The following is a 17,314-nucleotide window of genomic DNA, read 5'->3' on the forward strand; positions in this document are numbered from 1 at the left end:
AAGGTGACTTCTGCAATATCCCAACCCTGCCAAGTCATAATCCTGTAAATTTATCCCATTTCAATAAGTCATATCTAGTCTAGCAGACCAAAACCTAAGCAATCACTGTGGTGACTCTGCTCACACTGCTTTCAACCCCCTCAATGAGCCCCCTCAGCTCTGCTTCAATTTTATTCCCAGCAACCGCTCTCTCTATTCACCATGCCAATCAAAGGTGACTGTTCATCAGTCAAATACTCTAAAGGTGCTGTCCTACAGAGCCAGCAGGAAAAATCACTTACAACACTCACCGTGTCTTAGAATACTCTGATTATCAAACTGAGAGTTAACACATGCATTCAGAATGAAATAAAAATTCATTTCCATAAAATTCATCTGTGATTCTCTCCCTCGTTCACCACATTCATTCACAAAAGTCATCCTGGCCTTCCTTCTTGCCCTGAAATACATCTAGTTAAGCCCTGCTTCCATTGACTATTCCCTAAGCTTTCAACAGTTTCTCTCCACAGGGCAGTTCCTTCTTATCCTTCAGGTGTCAACTCAAAATGTTAGTTTTTCAAGAAGGCCTTCTCTGACTATGAAAATAGGAGAGTCTCTCCTTCCTCAAATTAATGGGTTTTCTTTGTAGGACTTTAAAATGTCTGATTTTCTATTGTACATTTTGTAACTGACCTTACCATATGAAAGAAACATTGCTTTGTGAGGACAGTGGTTTTGTCTATTACTATTTGTTTGATATTACTGGTATCAAACAAGTTCTCAATTGCTCCTTAATTGACTAAATGAACAGTGGGGGAAAATGGGAATAAATTCTCCTTTAAAATAGGTTGAGTCGGGCAGTGGTAACACATGCCTTTAATCCCAGCACTTGGGAGGCAGAGGCAGGAGGATCTCTGTGAGTTCAAGGCCAGCCTGGTCTACAAAGTGAGTTCCAGGACAGGCTCCAAAGCTATATAGAGAAACCCTGTTCCAGGAGAAAAAAGTAATAATAAAGCCTGAATGAAATTCAACCAACTTACAAAATGTTTTCAAATACCAGGGAGAAAGGCGAAGAAGTTAGAATTAATGATTAAATTTTCAAAGTATAGTATACTTTTCAGCATCTCAAAATAACATAGTAAGTGTTTTGAAATATACCCTATACTAATAAACAAATACATACATACATACATACATACATATATATCTGCATATATGCTAATAAGAGCTTCACAAAGCTTTGGTCCTGCAGGGCCTCACACATGTTAGGGACATTGTTTAACACTGACTTAAACCCAGCCCACGCACATGTTAGGGACACTGTTTAACACTGACTTACAACCCAGCCCAATTGTGTTTTAAATATTGTAGTAACCCTTTTAAAAAGTATTCTGGTCAGGTGGTGGTGGCTCATGCCTTTAATGCCAGCACTCAAGAGAAAGATGTAGGCAGATCTCTGTGAGTTCAAGGCCAGCCTGGTCTACAAGAGCTAGCTCCAGGACAGGCTCCAAAGCTATAGAGAAACTCTGTCTCAAAAAACCAAAAAAAGAAAAAAAAGTATTCTGGGAAAGGGACTGGAGAGATGGCTCAACCTTTAAAGGACAAAAAGTATCCTGGGAAAGACAAGCACTATCCTACTGTACGAATTTGCAGATAGAAAAGGCATAATGAGGCTGAGGATGGGGACCACTCCTCTAATCCTAGCACTCTAGAGACAGAGGCAGAGGAATTTCTTTAAGTCTGAGGTGACCAGGGCCTACACAGTTCGATGACTTTCTGTAAGTCTGAGGTGACCAGGGCCTACACAGTTAGTTTCAGGCCAGCCAGGACTAACCTGTGAGACCGACTCAAAAACTTAGTAAGAGGAGCTGGGCAGTGGTGGTGCCCACTTTAATCCCAGCACTTGGTAGGCAGAAGCAGGCGGATCTCTGAATTAGAAGACAGCCTGGTCTACAGAATGAGTTCCAGGACAGCCAGAACTATACAGGGGAATTCGGTCTCAGAAAACCAAATTTAATTTTAAAAAAATACATAAATAAATGAGAGATTGAATGAATGAAGACATAATGACTTTTTCCATCTTGATGATGACTCACCTAATCAATGTACTACACCATTTCACAAGTGAAAACTATATTATTGCTTTCAAAATTACCATTAACATATTACTGTTCTCAGAAACACATAAAAAGGGTAAGAGATTAAAAATTAGTTAGGGCTATCAATACTTAGAAACTCTAACTTCTTCAGATTTTCAAGTTAACAATCAAACTATCATTTCCCAGAATGTAAAGATCTTTCCCCATATACATTAGAACACCAGGGATTCTGAGGTAAACTCATTCCCTTGACACCATGAGAAATACCATTACATGAAGTCAAGGATATTGCATCACAGAAAACAAACCCCTTTTTCTTAACAATTTGATCAACATAGTAGAAAAGAAAATCACTTAACTTTCTCTGGATGTGGTTAATAATAGTAATCGAATGACAAGGGTCACAATTTGATACAAGCTACAGTTATCTGGCCAGAAAAACCTCAGCTGAGAAAACGCCTCCATCCCGACTGCCTACAGGAGCCGAAAGGGCATCTTCTTGATTGATGCACAGTGTAGGGGAGCTCAGCCCGCAGTGCCATGCCTGGGTGGGCGGTTCTGAGGTGGATAAGACCTGACTTTCCTCGGTGATAAAGCTTGAAATGAAAGCTGCAAGCTGAACTAAACCCTAACTCGCCAAATTACTTTTGGTCATGGTCTTTTATCACAGCAACAGAAACTCTGAGACAGAAAGCAATAATGAAAAACATAATAGTGACATTTCATACTTATGAATAAAATCAAGAAGAAATGAAAAATTCATAAAAGAATTAGTCAAACATGAATCACACAAAAAACTCTGATCTATTATTATTCTACTATATTTTCACTATTAAGGATGTCAAAGAAAGGAAAAGTACATAAAATTTCGCACCTACTTCCACTATTACCTATTCTAACATTACAATTTTTTATTGTTTTAATTCAGTAAGACTTATAGGAATACTCATATATGCAAGCCTGTTTTGAGCATTTTCCTCAATCGTTTAATCCTTAAGATAACATCATTTAGGTACACATAGTGTATCTGTTACAAATAGGAAAATACAGCAGAGCAAAGCTAACCACCTTGCCCAAGAAGTGATCTGAACCTAGATGGCTTAACTCAAGGATCAGTAATGAGGGTTTAAGTTTTCCTAGTACACTGCCACCTCATCCATTTTCACGTCATCTGTTGGTTGCTTTAGATCTGGTCAAGCTCAGTAGCTACAACAGAGTCTGTATGGACAACAAAACCTTCTAGTCAACCCTCCAGCTCAAAAAAGCTTGTGGGTCTCTAACCCAGTTCCATCTAACAGTAATAAATAATGATAATATACCTTCCAAAGACTCAATCCCAGTTGCTTGCGCCAATAAATCTTCATGTCTTGCAACAACCTAAAGAAATCAAGAATAAAAAAAAAAAATCAGCATTTGCTCTGCTTAACTATCTTTAACACTACAGGGTACAATCCAAGGTCTCTCTTGATATATAAAGCAAACAGATACTATACACATACACACATACATGTGCAAGTTATGAGGTGTGCTTGAGATGAACGCATAAATCACAATACAGAGCAAAAGAACATAGTGCTAACTCTGCCTTGGTCTGTTTGGTGTGGGAGCCCATAGAAGTGGCTCTGCTACATCTTGATATAAGGTCCGATGTTGGCTGAGGTTGCTGCCCCACCCAGTCCCAGAATAAACCCACAGAAATTTGTATTAATTGCAATACTGTTTGGCCAATAGCTTAAGCGTATTTCTAGCTATCTCTTACATCTTAATTAACCCATTTCTATTATTTTATATTTTACCATGAGGATTGTGGTAAGGTTCTGGCTGGCAGCTACATGGCTTCTCCCTGACTCCACCTACTCTCTCTCTCTCTTTCAGCCTTGCTTTACTCTGCTAAGCCATTGGCCAAAAGCAGCATCTTTATTAACCAACAGCAATAAATACATTCACAGCATACATCACCTCCCACATCACCTCCCCTTTCCTGTCTAAATTAAAAGGAAGGTTTTAACTTTAACATAGCAAGATTACATATAACAAGACAGGTATCAAGCAAGAATTACAGTTACAATAATTATATCTACTTTATCTTTTATTATAACTAAGGAAAACTATAATTATAACTATCTATTCTTCAACTCCATCAAAGACTTCAGAAGGATATAATATTACCAAAGTAAACAGAAAATGCATTGTAAGCAACTTCCAAAACTCTAGAATTGACAGAGACATCTCGCTGCCTGGACAGTCACCCAAAGTTCTTCTGTAACATTGGGGCACCCATCTTCAGCCTCCAGGCTCATAGTATCCAAAAGACTTTTCCTTGAAGCAGGAAATTTCAAAGACAGTTCCACCTATATTGGCAGTTTGCCAGTCACTTTCTTCTGTGTCCTGCAGAATGTCTTGCAGACTCGTTGATGAAGTAGGAACACCAAAGGAAGGTCTAACCTTTATGCAAGTCCAGCAGTCATTTTTCTGTGGGTCCTGCAAGTCCAGTCAAGCAGTTCAGGCAAGAGCAGTTTCTTGCCCAAATGGCAAACAGACTCCATATGGAGCCTCTTCAATGCCCATCTTCCTCTCGAAGTAACTGGTGCTGCCAGGAGCAGATAAGTCTCATTGTCAAAAAAAAAAAAAAATCCTAAGTTTTTAAAATACTTTAAATGCCATATTCTGAAGGTCTCTGAAAGATTTGAAGAATACCTATCTAACTGAAATATATCTCTATATATCCAGAAAACCCAACATGACTACAAACTTGACTATTATAGATGATTACCTATTAACCTATATTTCTTAATTATACATTACATTTTTAAATGAGCCACACAAATACAATACCTTAATCAAGAGCAGAAATATATATATGACAAAATTGATCTTAAATTTGTATCACTAAACCATGATCCATACCAATGCTAAGTTTCTATCTCTATAGCATATCCCCTTTAAATGTAAAGAAACATTTATAAACAACATTTGGGAATTTGGGTGTAGTTCTCTCCAAACTGTTTCCTGCTTTTGGATGGGTGAAGTAATTTGGGGGAGGGGGATTTACGGTAACCTTTCAGGGGGTCTGGAAGAAATAAACAGGTTCTCATCCTTGGTGGAAACAAAAGCAGAAGCTCTTTTCCAAAGCAACATATCCTTAGAGCCAAATTTTGAAGTCTAGATATCTTTAAAGTATATATGGTGATTTAGTTTAGCAGTACATACAATGAAATGTCTCTCTGCACTTGGCTCATTCAGTCAAAAATTCAAAGAAAACACAATAATATACACCAAGACCAGCTGGACTGTGACTGAAAAAGCATGGGATAAAACTGGACTCTCTGAACATGGCGAACAATGAGGGCTGATGAGACGCAAAGGACAATGGCACAGGGGTTTGATCCTACGTAATGTGATGGCTTTGTGGGAGCCTAGCCAGTTTGGATGTTCACCTTCCTAGATATGGACGGAGGTGGGAGGTCCTAGGTCTTACCACAGGGCAGAAAACCCTGACTGCTCTTTGGACTGGAGAGGGAGGGGGAAAGGAGTGGGGGAAGGGGGAGAAGGGTGGGAGGAGGGGGCATAGGGTGGGATGAGGGGGAGGGAAATGGGAGGCTGGGAGGAGGTGGAAACTTGTTTTTTTTTCTCCTTTTCTCAATAAAAAAAATATACATAATCCAGACTCTCTGTGTATTTTCTATTTTTAAGTGGCTTATTTTTCTTTACTCCTTTTAATTTATGACTGTTTGTACTCTATCTCTTTAAAAACTTTACCTTTTCAAAAAAACATTTACATCTTTTTATAACTATCTATATTCTTATTCTTTTCTCTCCCAAACCTATATACATTTATCCAACACTGTGACCCATTTGTAGGTTTTTTTTTTAACTGAATCTGTCTTTATTGTGTATATGTAATTATTTTCTGACCAGAAGCGCCTTTTTTATTGCTAAGCAGGCATGACTAGGACCAACTCCAGGTCCTGCGTGTTTACTCTGCCCAGTCCAAGATGGCAGAGGTCCATTCACCACCTCTGAGACTGCCGGGTGGAAGCCACGCTCACCACCTCAACTCTGGTAACTAGTTGGCCCATGCTGCCACCAAGTAACTTATAGCACACTGCCCACAAACCCCATTCAAGTGCTCAGCCTCCTGAAAGAGCCAGAGTTCATGCTGGCAGCACAGACCAGGAAGCCACCTTTAGAAACTGCACAGGGTTTTTTTGTTTGTTTGTTTTTTGCTACCACTAAATTGGGAAGACCTCTCTTAAAGGAGTTGCAGCAGCCCTGCTCACTGCCAGTGAACAGAGCACCTCCAGAAAAAAAAATGTGGCTAAACGTTGTTTTTTAGTGTCCAGAATTCCTTTCAAAGCCCTCTCAGGTTTTATATGAATTTAGCCAGCACAGGTTGGAGTGCCAATCTGTTGGCTGAGGTTGCTGTCCTACCCATCCCGCAATAATCAGAGTTCAAGCCTATTATTACTCTTTCAAGGTCACACAACAGAATGTCTGGCCCAAGGTGAAGTTGCTGTACATCTTGCCTGGGTAATAGGATGTTTTGACCTAGGGTGTGCTTATTTTAAGTTTTGGGTACTAAGAATGTAACTACTTTGTTCTTTGTATCTGGGTTAAAAAAAAAAAAAGCCTTTTCCCTTCCCCCTCCTTTCTGTATTGGGTATATAAAGGATATGAGAAATAAACACGAGGCAGATTCAGTAGTCATTGAAACACCCTCCCAGATCTGTTCTCAGTCTCACATCTATTTCTTCCTTAATCCACACTCCTCAAGAATGTATGGACAAGTCAGCTGGACCAAGACAATTTGGGGTACAACAAAGTACTATATCACAGCCCAGACAATAAACAAGAGATTCATCATCATAGTTTTGAAGGCTCAAGTCCAAGATCAAGTGTAGGCAACCAGCATCCATCCATCATCTGCGGTGCCTTCTGTGTCCTGACATAGACGAAAGGTGAATAATCTCCTGTGGGGCTCTGCCAGTTTAGCAAGGTCCTAATTACCTCCCCAAAACCCACCTCTCCAAATTATCACACCGGGGATGGTTTCAATATGTGAACTGTAAGGTAAAAAAGGCCAAGGGAAAATGAGCCCTACCTGACTAGACCTGAGACCTGGGCCAAGAAAAAACACCATGACCCTGACTTGACCCTAGGACCAGGGCTTGAAATTGGACCAATGCCTGAGCTTGCTCCAGAGTTAGGCTGCAGAATTTCACCAGTTCCTCAGCACAGAATCCCACCAATCTCTGGGGTCCTTGAACACAGAATCCCAACAATCCCTGAGCATGAAATCCTATCAATCCCTGAGCTTGCCCCAGAATCAGGCTACAAAAATCTACCAATCCAAAGACACCCTGGAAAGGACACACACCCCAAGAAATCCTTTATAAGGTCTTTGCTGCTGTTTCTCGCCCAAGGCAGCCATCTTCCTTTCAAATAAATCTCTTGAATGAGGTTTGTTGTGTGGTGTGACATTTTCTCCAGAGCTTGTAACAAATTTCTCTGGAGCGGAGTAGAGACACAATACCTTCCCTGGTAAACCTTCCCCTAGCAGAACAGACTTGTTACACTCCAGGAACCTGAGCAGAACAGAGCAGAATGGAACAGAGCTGTAACATTCTCAGGAGCAGAGGTGTGGGGAAACCCTCCCCTGACAGAGAAGAGTTGTTACACTGGCAGTGGGGCACCCTTTCCCTGGGGAAGAGCTGTAAGCTGTTATGCTTACAGTGACTTTGTGGTATTCCTCGGCTTCCAACTACCAGGATACCTTTCCATCGGAGCTGCAATGCTTATATGACCACATAAATATATAGGATTGCAGCTTATTTGGAAAACTGTGTGTATACTGTGCATGAGGCCCTGGGAAATACAAACTTGGGACATGGCCAATTCTCCACTTTCCTAACTGTGTAAGTAGATGACAAAATCCCTGTTGACAGGCTTTCGTATGCTTTACCTCTAGAGAATTATTTCAAAGTCAAGTTTTTCTCTATTCTTGGACTTAGGTCCCTGTGTCAAGCTCCCTGTTTAAGTCCCGAGTGGTTAGGCCCCATCCCTAAGGACCAGCCAGGTTCTGCCCACAGAACACTCTAAGGGTTGTAACAGCCTGTCTCAGCCCCTTGAGACACAGGTAGCCAAGCTCTGCCCTCAGAACAAGAAGCCCAAACTCTCTGAGCTTGAAAACCCACCAATCCCCACCACAGAAATCTCCACCCTGGAAAATTCCACCCCCAAGAAACCATATATAAGCCTGCCACCTACACAGTTCATCGCTGCTTCTCTCTCCAGCAGAGGCAGCCATCTTTCCTTTCAGAGCTGTGGGTATTTTCTGACTTCCGACTGCCAGGATATCATTTCCTTCAGAGCTGTAACACTTACAGACAGCTACCTTCCTGTTTGTTTTAGCTAGCAACCAATAACCTAAAGATTCACCAACAGCTAAAAAAAATATTGATTATATCAGTATTTAGTCACAAACAAAATTTTAGCAGTAACACAGGCGACAACACTGTGCCCTACAACTACACTTCCTTCAGTTCAACCCCTTCTACTCACCAACTCTGTAAACAACTATCTGCTAGGTACTTTTCTGCTTTCAATACCTACAGTCAATTCTAGTCCATGTGTTAAGCTGTGACATATATATTAATACTTAGAACTTTAATCATGTGGTTGATTCTTTAATTATTTTAATTGCAGTCTTTTTTTTAGCTACCATGCTCTAAATTTTTTTTCTGAAGAAAAAATAGTAGTAAGTTCAGTTCTCATACTAGACTCAGAGGCTTTGACCACACACACACACACACACACACACACACACACACGCACACAATAATTTGTATTCCTAAAGAGTGTTAATTTTAAATTCTCATCAATTCCTACCAAAGAAATACTGAATAAAAGAAGAAATATAACAATTATAAAAGTAAGACAAAATTTCAGATGTCTCTTGCAAAAACCTATCCCCTGAAACTCTGTGGTGATATTTTGTCTGTGTTTTAGCAAATAAAGCTTGCCTGAAGATCAGAACACAGAGCTAAGCCACTAGAGGCCAGGGAGTGGTAGCACATACCTTTAATCCCAGGACTTGGGAGACAGAGGCAGACAGATCTCTGTTACATCAAAGCCACCCTGGGCTACACTAGATTGAATCTGTCTAGAAGAGAAGCAGTGTTCACACAAACATGATCCCAGGACTTAGGATCACACACCTTTAATCCCAGACTAGAGAGCTGGAGACAGGAGTGATATGGCTGGGCAGAGAGAGGAATGTAAAGTGGGAAGAGACAAGAGTTTGAGCTCAGTGCAGTCTGAGGATGCAGTCTGAGCACTGGTGGAGGTAAAAGGTCTCTCAAGTGGCTGCACTGCTTCTCTGATCTCTCAGCTTTCATCCCAATATATGACTCCAGGTTTTATACATTAAGACCAATTAGAATTCGTGCTATAAAACTCTATGCAGAGTTTAAGGATATTCTCCTCTGCTCCTGTAAAACACCTTGTATCGTTCTATGTAAAAAAGTCTTCACCTGACAGTTATTTCTGTCTGTATCTGTCACTAACCTTTGGAGTCTTTAGAGAACCAAGAAATGTGTTCTCATTTCTGTATTCCATAGCCTAACACAAAACAGTATTACGTGCCTTCTAAATATTTGATATTTGTATTCTAAACATGCAATCAGAATTTTAAAGTTGAAGTGACCTTACAAGTCATCATAATCCTCTTAAGCTGTTCTTTTCATTAATAAAGAAACTCAAAAAAAGGTAAATGGGTATATCTCATTTAATGATATGAGAGATTTAGATTTCCCAGTAAACCGAGCATTTATTCACAAACTTATTCATCCATCTAAGTATGTCTTCAATAACTTCTTAAACAAAAAGTAACGTAAGGATTGTGAGACCTAGGGCTATTATAGCTCAGTTGGCAGGGTACCTGTCTGGCACATGCAAGTCCCTGTGTACAATCCCCAGTGCTACAAAACAAACAAATCAACAAAGAAGTAGACCATAGAACAATCCTACAAACTTTATCAATTATAGATGGAACATTTAAGTTTATCTACAGAAATACCTTTTTTTAAAAAACTCAAATAAATGAAGTGGTAAGAATGTCAACCACAGTGACTGCACACCTAAGCTTGGGACCGATCTCCTAAGGCTTACATGTGCTCTACGACATCACAACATTTACTGAGTTTCTATAATTTCAGCAAATGTTATACCTTGTACTTAAGAAAATATAAACACTTCCTGTGAGACATCCCAATATTACTTATTCAAATTGTTCTATTTCTAAAATTCCATTTCATTTTCCACTATAATTATCAAAGGTGTCTATTTCACCCAAAACACTCACTGTAAAATAATATTAATAAGAATAATAACAATTCTTCAGGTAATAAACAGAAAAAGCAAATGATTCCAGAAAGGTAGGTTAATTTGTTTTCAACTAATTAAAAAGTAGTTTACAGAAAACATCACAAAAATGTAATTAAAGTGATGCTGGTAAGTTAAGCATTTGTTTATGGAAATATACATTTGGCTTTAACAAAGATGAGATGACAAAGGGATAGACAGTCACTTCTGTCGAATAATCTCTCCGACCCAGAAGACGGATGTTACCTGTAAATGTAGCTCTTTATCCAACTGACTGATCCCCTGTGCAAGTTTTGCTAGTTGCTCAGCAATTACAGCTTGATGAATAGATTGAGAAGTATAAGCTTTTACATCAAAGTCTTCATTTAAAAAGTCACTGTAACAGTCTAGGAAAAAAAAAGGAAAACTTACCAACAGTTATCAAGCAACAGATCAATTATAATCAAAATTAGCATGTTTTAAGACCTTCTATGCACGAGGAACTGTTGCAGACACTACCTAGAACAATGGGGAATTGGAGCAGACTGCAGCAGACAGAAAAGATAATACTCGTGAGAGAATACTTATGTTCTGGGTGCTGCTCTAAGTCCAAGTCCTTACTCCTTCAGTCCCCACACAGTCCTGGTGTGATGTGGGATTCTCCTCTGTATCCTGTGAATGTGTTTTATTACCATTGACTAACAAAGAAGCTACTTTGGGCCTATATATAGCAGGGCACAATATACACAGGCGAGATTTCTGATATATTGAGAGAGTAGGTGGAGTCAGAGAGATGCCATGTAGCTGCCCGGGAAACTTACCGGTAAACCAAGAGTTTCGTGGTAAAATACAAAATAATAGAAATGGGTTAATTCAATATGCCTAAGTGATTGGCCAAGCAGTGTTTTAATTAATATAGTTTCTGTGTGATTATTTCAGGTCTTGGTAGCAGGGAAATGAACGAGCAGTCTCAGCATATATGATATGTGGGAAAACATAATTTTTCTCTACTTCACAGGTGCAATTTATCCAGTGTTAATATCTGAGATTCCAATACTGAAAGTAAAGACGCTGAGCCCAGGAGTCTAAACCGCTCTGCTGTTTCTTCTTTGTTGTTATTGTTTTGCTTTGCTTTTTGGTTTTTCATTTATGGGTTTATAGATTTTTATACACACACACACACCATGATTTCTTTTTCCAGACTATCTGAATGCAATTTTAAAATATTTGTATTCATAATTTAGATTCAGTTTTTATAACAGTATTTATGCACTGATCTAGAGATATCTGAAGCAACAAATATTATCAGTGGTCAGTTTTCCTGAAGCACTGTTCCTAGCAATAATCTCACTTTCCTGGAATAAAGATTAAAGTTGATAGTTGTGATTTTAATCTTTTATTCAGTGTTTTCCTTCCTTGTGATTCACCTGTATAGTATTAGTCTATATCCATTACAATACACACTCCACCAAGGGAAGTTAGTCTGTTTCCTACCACATCTCTAAGGACTAACATGGCCAGACAATGGCAGGTGTCAGATGAATTAATCTATACATCATCTCAAAGTATCATGGTGCAAAGAGCAAAACAGTCTTAACTATTCTCAGAGTCTAATTACTCTCAAACTGAAGTAATAGAATACGACTACTTTGACCCTAATTCTAAAAGTTCTATTTTCTTCCAGTTTGCCAAGTTTTCCTCAGAATTAAGAACGCTACCAGACAAATTCAGTCATTCCACACAGAAAGTTTACCACCAGGAAAAATCAAAATGGCATGTTTTGACAAGGGTAAGAATAAGTTTAGTAAAACTAGATGACAGAATTATGTATTTAGGCAGAAAATGTAAAGAAAAAAATGAAGTTTCAAAGGAAGGCTGGAGGGCAGTTTGAAAAATGCTTGCACGGTGCTCCCATGTGGGTCTCTGTCTCTGTCTCCTTTCATCGCCTGATGAAGGTTAATATTCATGAGGATGCCTATGTGTTTGTCTTTGGATTCACCTTCTTATTTAGCTTCTCTAAGAACATGAATTATAAGCTCAATGTCCTTTATTTATGGCTAGAAACCAAATATGCTCAAGGTCCAAATCAGGAGCAGAAGGAGAGAGAGCATGAACAAGGAACTCAGGACCACGAGGGGTGCACCCACACACTGAGACAATGGGGATATTCTATCGGGAACTCACCAAGGCCAGCTGGCCTAGGTCTGAAAAAGCATGGGATAAATCCGGACTAGCTGAACATAGCGGACAATGAGGAATACTGAGAACTCAAGAACAATCGCAGTGGGTTTTTGATCCTACTGCACGTACTGGCTTTGTGGGAGCCTAGGCAGTTTGGATGCTCACCTTACGAGACCTGGATAGAGGTGGGCAGTCCTTGGGCTTCCCACAGGTCAGGGAACCCTGATTGCTCTTCGAGCAGATGAGGGAGAGGGACTTGATCGGGGGAGGGGGAGGGAAATGGGAAGCGGTTGCGGGGAGAAGGCAGAAATCCTTAATAAATAAATAAATTTAAAAAAAAAAGAAAAGAAAAATGCTTACACGATGTGCAAAACAGTCAACTTATGTGCTACTGGTGGTTCTAAGCCTAGCAAGAGCACTGCCAGTCTTATATTCTACAACAATAATTCTTGCAGGAACAGAGAATAATTACAATGGGATTTGTTACACAGCAGTGTGCTTGAGTTAGTATCTACTAGTTTTTGGCAGCTAACTATTGGTGTAGGAGGTCCTTCTGTCTATGTGTGGCTTTCACTAGTTAATGAATAAAGAAACTGCCTTGGCCTAGTTGATAGGGCAGAACTTAGGTAGACAGGGGATGACAACTGAATGCTGGGAGGAAGAAAGGCAGAGTAGGAGAGCCACCATGGAGCTGCCAGAGACAGGCATGCTGAATCTTTCCCGGTAAGCCACAGCCTTGTGGCGATATACAGATTAATAGAAATGGGTTAAATTAATGTAAGAGTTAGCCAATAAGAAGCTAGAGCTAATGGGCCAAACAGTGATTCAATTAATACAGTTTCTGTGTGGTTATTTCGGGCCTAAGCTAGCTGTGCACCCAGGATGTACAAGGGCCGCCCTACCTCCTATAACTATGACATTTTCAGTTGAGTCAGACAGTATTATATGTAGGCTTTAAACCAGTTGGGATAGGGGTATTTATACCATGAAATACACAAATACCAGTGAAACCAGGCCTTTTCTTATTTTCCAAGAAAGCTGGTTTACTAATATATCTTCCCATGGAGTAGGTCAGAGAGGTCAGAAAAGCACAGCACTATGTTAACAGCCCAAGTGACATGAGATACAATAAGTGTGTGTCACTTAAGAATGTTAGGCAAGTGTCAAATTTGGCAAATGTTTGGACATGGCAATGAGTAGAACTTGATAAGATGAAATGGTGATTAGTAGAAGAAACCAAAGATAATTCCCAAGTTTCTTTAAATAGTGGAATAGTCTTTATCTGATATGAGGAATTTAATTCTGCATTAAGCTGAATGCCCTAGGCGTTAAATATACAAAGATGAGAAACAAACTGCCTCCGAGAGCCTCACAACCTAAGTACCAACATTCAGTTAAATACAATAGTAAGTACTAACTGTGACAATTAGAAAAAAGATTCAAGAATAGGAAGACATTTACTTTGCTTAATGTTTTCATAGAATATGTACTATTTGTTAATATGCTGTTTACTATCAAGACAGGAATATTAGTAGGCAGTTAAAAAATATAGTTCTTTAATTTAGAAGAGAAGTAAGGAGAATTTGTCTTACTTTGCTTTTCTGTTGTGATAAAACAGTGATCCTTATAGAGGAAACGGTTTATTTTAGTTTACAAATAATAGTCCATAATCAAGAAAAACAAAGATAGTAGCTCAAAGCAAGCACCTCAAGGCAGGAACTGAAGCAGAAACCATAAAGGACCATTGATTAATGGCTTGCTCCCCCAGGCTTTATCAGCTATTTTATTTAATTTTCACCTGTCTAGAGAGGGCACCACCCAGAGTAAGCTAGACCCTACTGCATCAACTAGCAATTAAGAAAATGTCCCAACCTGTGGCCTTGTTGGAGTCTGGGGGCTATGCTGCAGCCAGGGCCACACAGACCTGGGTGGTCTGTGTTGCCACCCAGGGCCATGGTGTTGTCCAGGCCAAAGGTCATGTCTGGGTCTGTGGCCCTATAGCAGCCAGGGTCTGTGTTAATGTCCACAGCTCCTAGTGCCATTGAAGGCCATGGGGACGCCCCAGGTCTAGGGCTATGCTGCCAATGCGGACATGTCCATCTGAGTGGCCTACACTACCACCTGGGTCAATGGTGACATCAGATCTAGCTGCTTTCCAAGAACCATGTCTGGGTCCATGGTCCAGCTGCAGCTGGGGTCTGTAGCCTGTGTTACTGCAGGGGCCCATGCGAACCATGCATGATGAAATCAGAGGGCCATACTGAGCTGGGCCCACCCTTTGCTAGCCCTGCTTCTCGCTGGATACTGCAGAAATTAACTTGGGAGAGCTGGCCCCACTCCTCTATACAGGTGAGGAAGAACTAACCCTATAAGTATGGGCATAACAGAGCTGACTCTGTGCCCTCACCTGAGGTTGGTGGCCCCAGTGGCCCAGACTAACCAGTGCTGCTATCATCCAGGCCCAGAGCCCTGCCTTAGGGTGGCCCACCCTAACATATACCCCATCTAGGACCTGTTGGAGCTTGAGAAGGGACTGATGCTGTGCAACAATACCCACAGGATTTCCATGACTTGGGGTAGCTGTGGGATATCCTGTAGTCAGGGGCTGCTCTTTTGTTTCCCGGCTGCCCAGATCCAAAAAAATCTGAAAAAACTGAAACTATATTAATTGCAACACTGCTTGGCCAGTGACTTTAGCGTATTTCTAGCTAGCTATTACATCTTAAATTAACCCATTTCTATTAATCTGTGTATCGCCATGTGGTTGTGGCCTACTGGTAAAGTTCTATCCAGCATCTGTTTCCTATAGCAGCTACATGGCTTCTCCTTGACTCCACCTACTCTCTTCTCTATCTGCTTGGAATTCCCTCCTTTTCCTATTCTGCACTGCAATAAGCCCAAAGCAGATTTTTTATTAACCAATGATATTCACAGCATACAGAGGGGAATCCCATATCAATATTCCAAAGGAATTCAATGATGATGTACCAGAAGCCAGAGGCCTTGAATCTAGAGAGAGACCAGGAAAGGCTCTAAAACTACACAGAAAACCAGAGAGAGAGAGAGAGAGAGAGAGAGAGAGAGAGAGAGATTAAAAAAAAGAAAATATTGAAGACTGCTTATGAGGGAAAAAAAGAATGACTGTATCAAAAGAAATAATGGTTGTTTATGGATGGGGGATAAAAAGGGGATGGGGAGGCAGGAGAAGGGGAGGAAGGGGGAAGTGGGGTTGTTACGTAAAATGAAAAGTAAAATTTTTTAGTAAAAAATATGAAAAAAAAACCCAACAGTTTAAAGGAAGTGGCCAACTGTAACTATGATCTCCCAAAGATGAAACAATAAATGAAGAGCATAGCTATTAGATTATTTAATGATAGGTTTGGTATTTTAGAATAGATCACATAATTTTTCTCTTTTATGATCTTCTTGTCAGAGGCAAATCAGAAACTGCTCACAAATTTTCCAACTATGCTTCTGTTTGCCAAGTTTATCAATCGTATCTTCGAGCAAATCCTCAACACAGTGAACACAGTGAATCAGTAACTAAACAAAATGCTTAATTTGGCAAGTATATTTGGAGAAACTAGAGATGACTACCTATAGATTTGGGGGGGACGGACCTATACCATATCAGGAAAGTTATTTCAAGAAAGGAGCCAAGTCCTTTACAAACTTAGCCAGGTGGTGGTGGCGTATGCCTTTAATCCCAGCACTAGGGAGGCAGAGGCAGGTGGATCTCTGTGAGTTTGAGGCCAGCCTGGTCTGCAAGAGCTAGTTCCAGGACACACTCCAAAACTACAGCGAAACCCTGTCTCAAAAAACCAAAACCAAACAAACAAACAAACTTAAATGGGACAAAACCCAAAAGTTCTGATCTGTCTCCCAGGAACCACTGAGGACATTAGCAACATGACTTTAAGGTTGCAGAACGGGAGTGTTTGGGCTCTACACAGGAGGGGCTGCCCATAAGAGAAAGCAGGGACTTTACACTGCTGTATCTAAAACTGAAGAAGGAAAAAAGAAAGCAAGTATGATTTTAAGTAGCAGTTAAGTTCAAGGTCTGGACAGCAATTAAAAAATAAAATTCACATCTGACAAGTTCCAGGGGTTTGAAAGAAGAAATTTTTAAAGGGTAAGTGTAGATTTAAATCATCATTGTGAAGGATGACAGAGAATTTTTGTAAGTAGGAAAATATAGTATGCATATTAACTATTTACTATCCAAAACCTAATTACTCTTCCAGAAATGAGTCCTAGAGAAACAAGTACTCATTGTTTAGAATGTGTTATCAAGGGATATAAACCGGGGCAGTCAAGGAAACGCATTATTTACATTCCCTAACCAAACCCTAGACCCTTGCTGTCATCCTCTGTATTGCTGTTTGGCTGTGTACACAATCATACTGTACTCTTCCAACACTATTATAGGAGCTGCCTTTATAGTACTACATGGTAAGTATTTGAGAGTGGAAACTTTATGTGTATCTCAGGAGTTCGAAACTCGGTTAAATTTAAATTTCAGTTAAGATACAAAGATAAGGTGACACAGGCAGAAACTCTAAAGGATCTACCACAACCTAGTTCAGAAAACATCACTAATTTTTACAAAATATGTATTACAAAAAGACAATTGAGGCAACATAAAATATTCAACAGTCAGGGGAAACACAACAATTTAAAAGTTTATTTTGATC

General features: G+C 39.9%; 1 protein-coding gene across 2 annotated transcripts in view; it reads right to left on the reverse strand.

Moving 5' to 3' along the window:
* The window catches only part of Cog5 (component of oligomeric golgi complex 5), a 235,607-nt gene that overhangs the window by 217,171 nt on the left and 1,122 nt on the right, over nucleotides 1-17,314 (reverse strand). For both annotated transcript variants that reach the window (XM_041657980.1, XM_041657978.1), the window contains exons 2-3: nucleotides 10,707-10,846; nucleotides 3,398-3,455 (exon numbers count right to left, since the gene is read on the reverse strand). In XM_041657980.1, coding sequence (XP_041513914.1) covers nucleotides 3,398-3,455; nucleotides 10,707-10,846 — 198 coding nt within the window. The remainder of the gene's footprint in view (nucleotides 1-3,397; nucleotides 3,456-10,706; nucleotides 10,847-17,314) is intronic.

The sequence above is a fragment of the Microtus oregoni genome, unplaced genomic scaffold (assembly GCF_018167655.1).
Source record: "Microtus oregoni isolate MIOR12 unplaced genomic scaffold, Mior012 000009F_ref0000495, whole genome shotgun sequence".
NCBI classification, from domain to species: Eukaryota; Metazoa; Chordata; class Mammalia; order Rodentia; family Cricetidae; genus Microtus; species Microtus oregoni.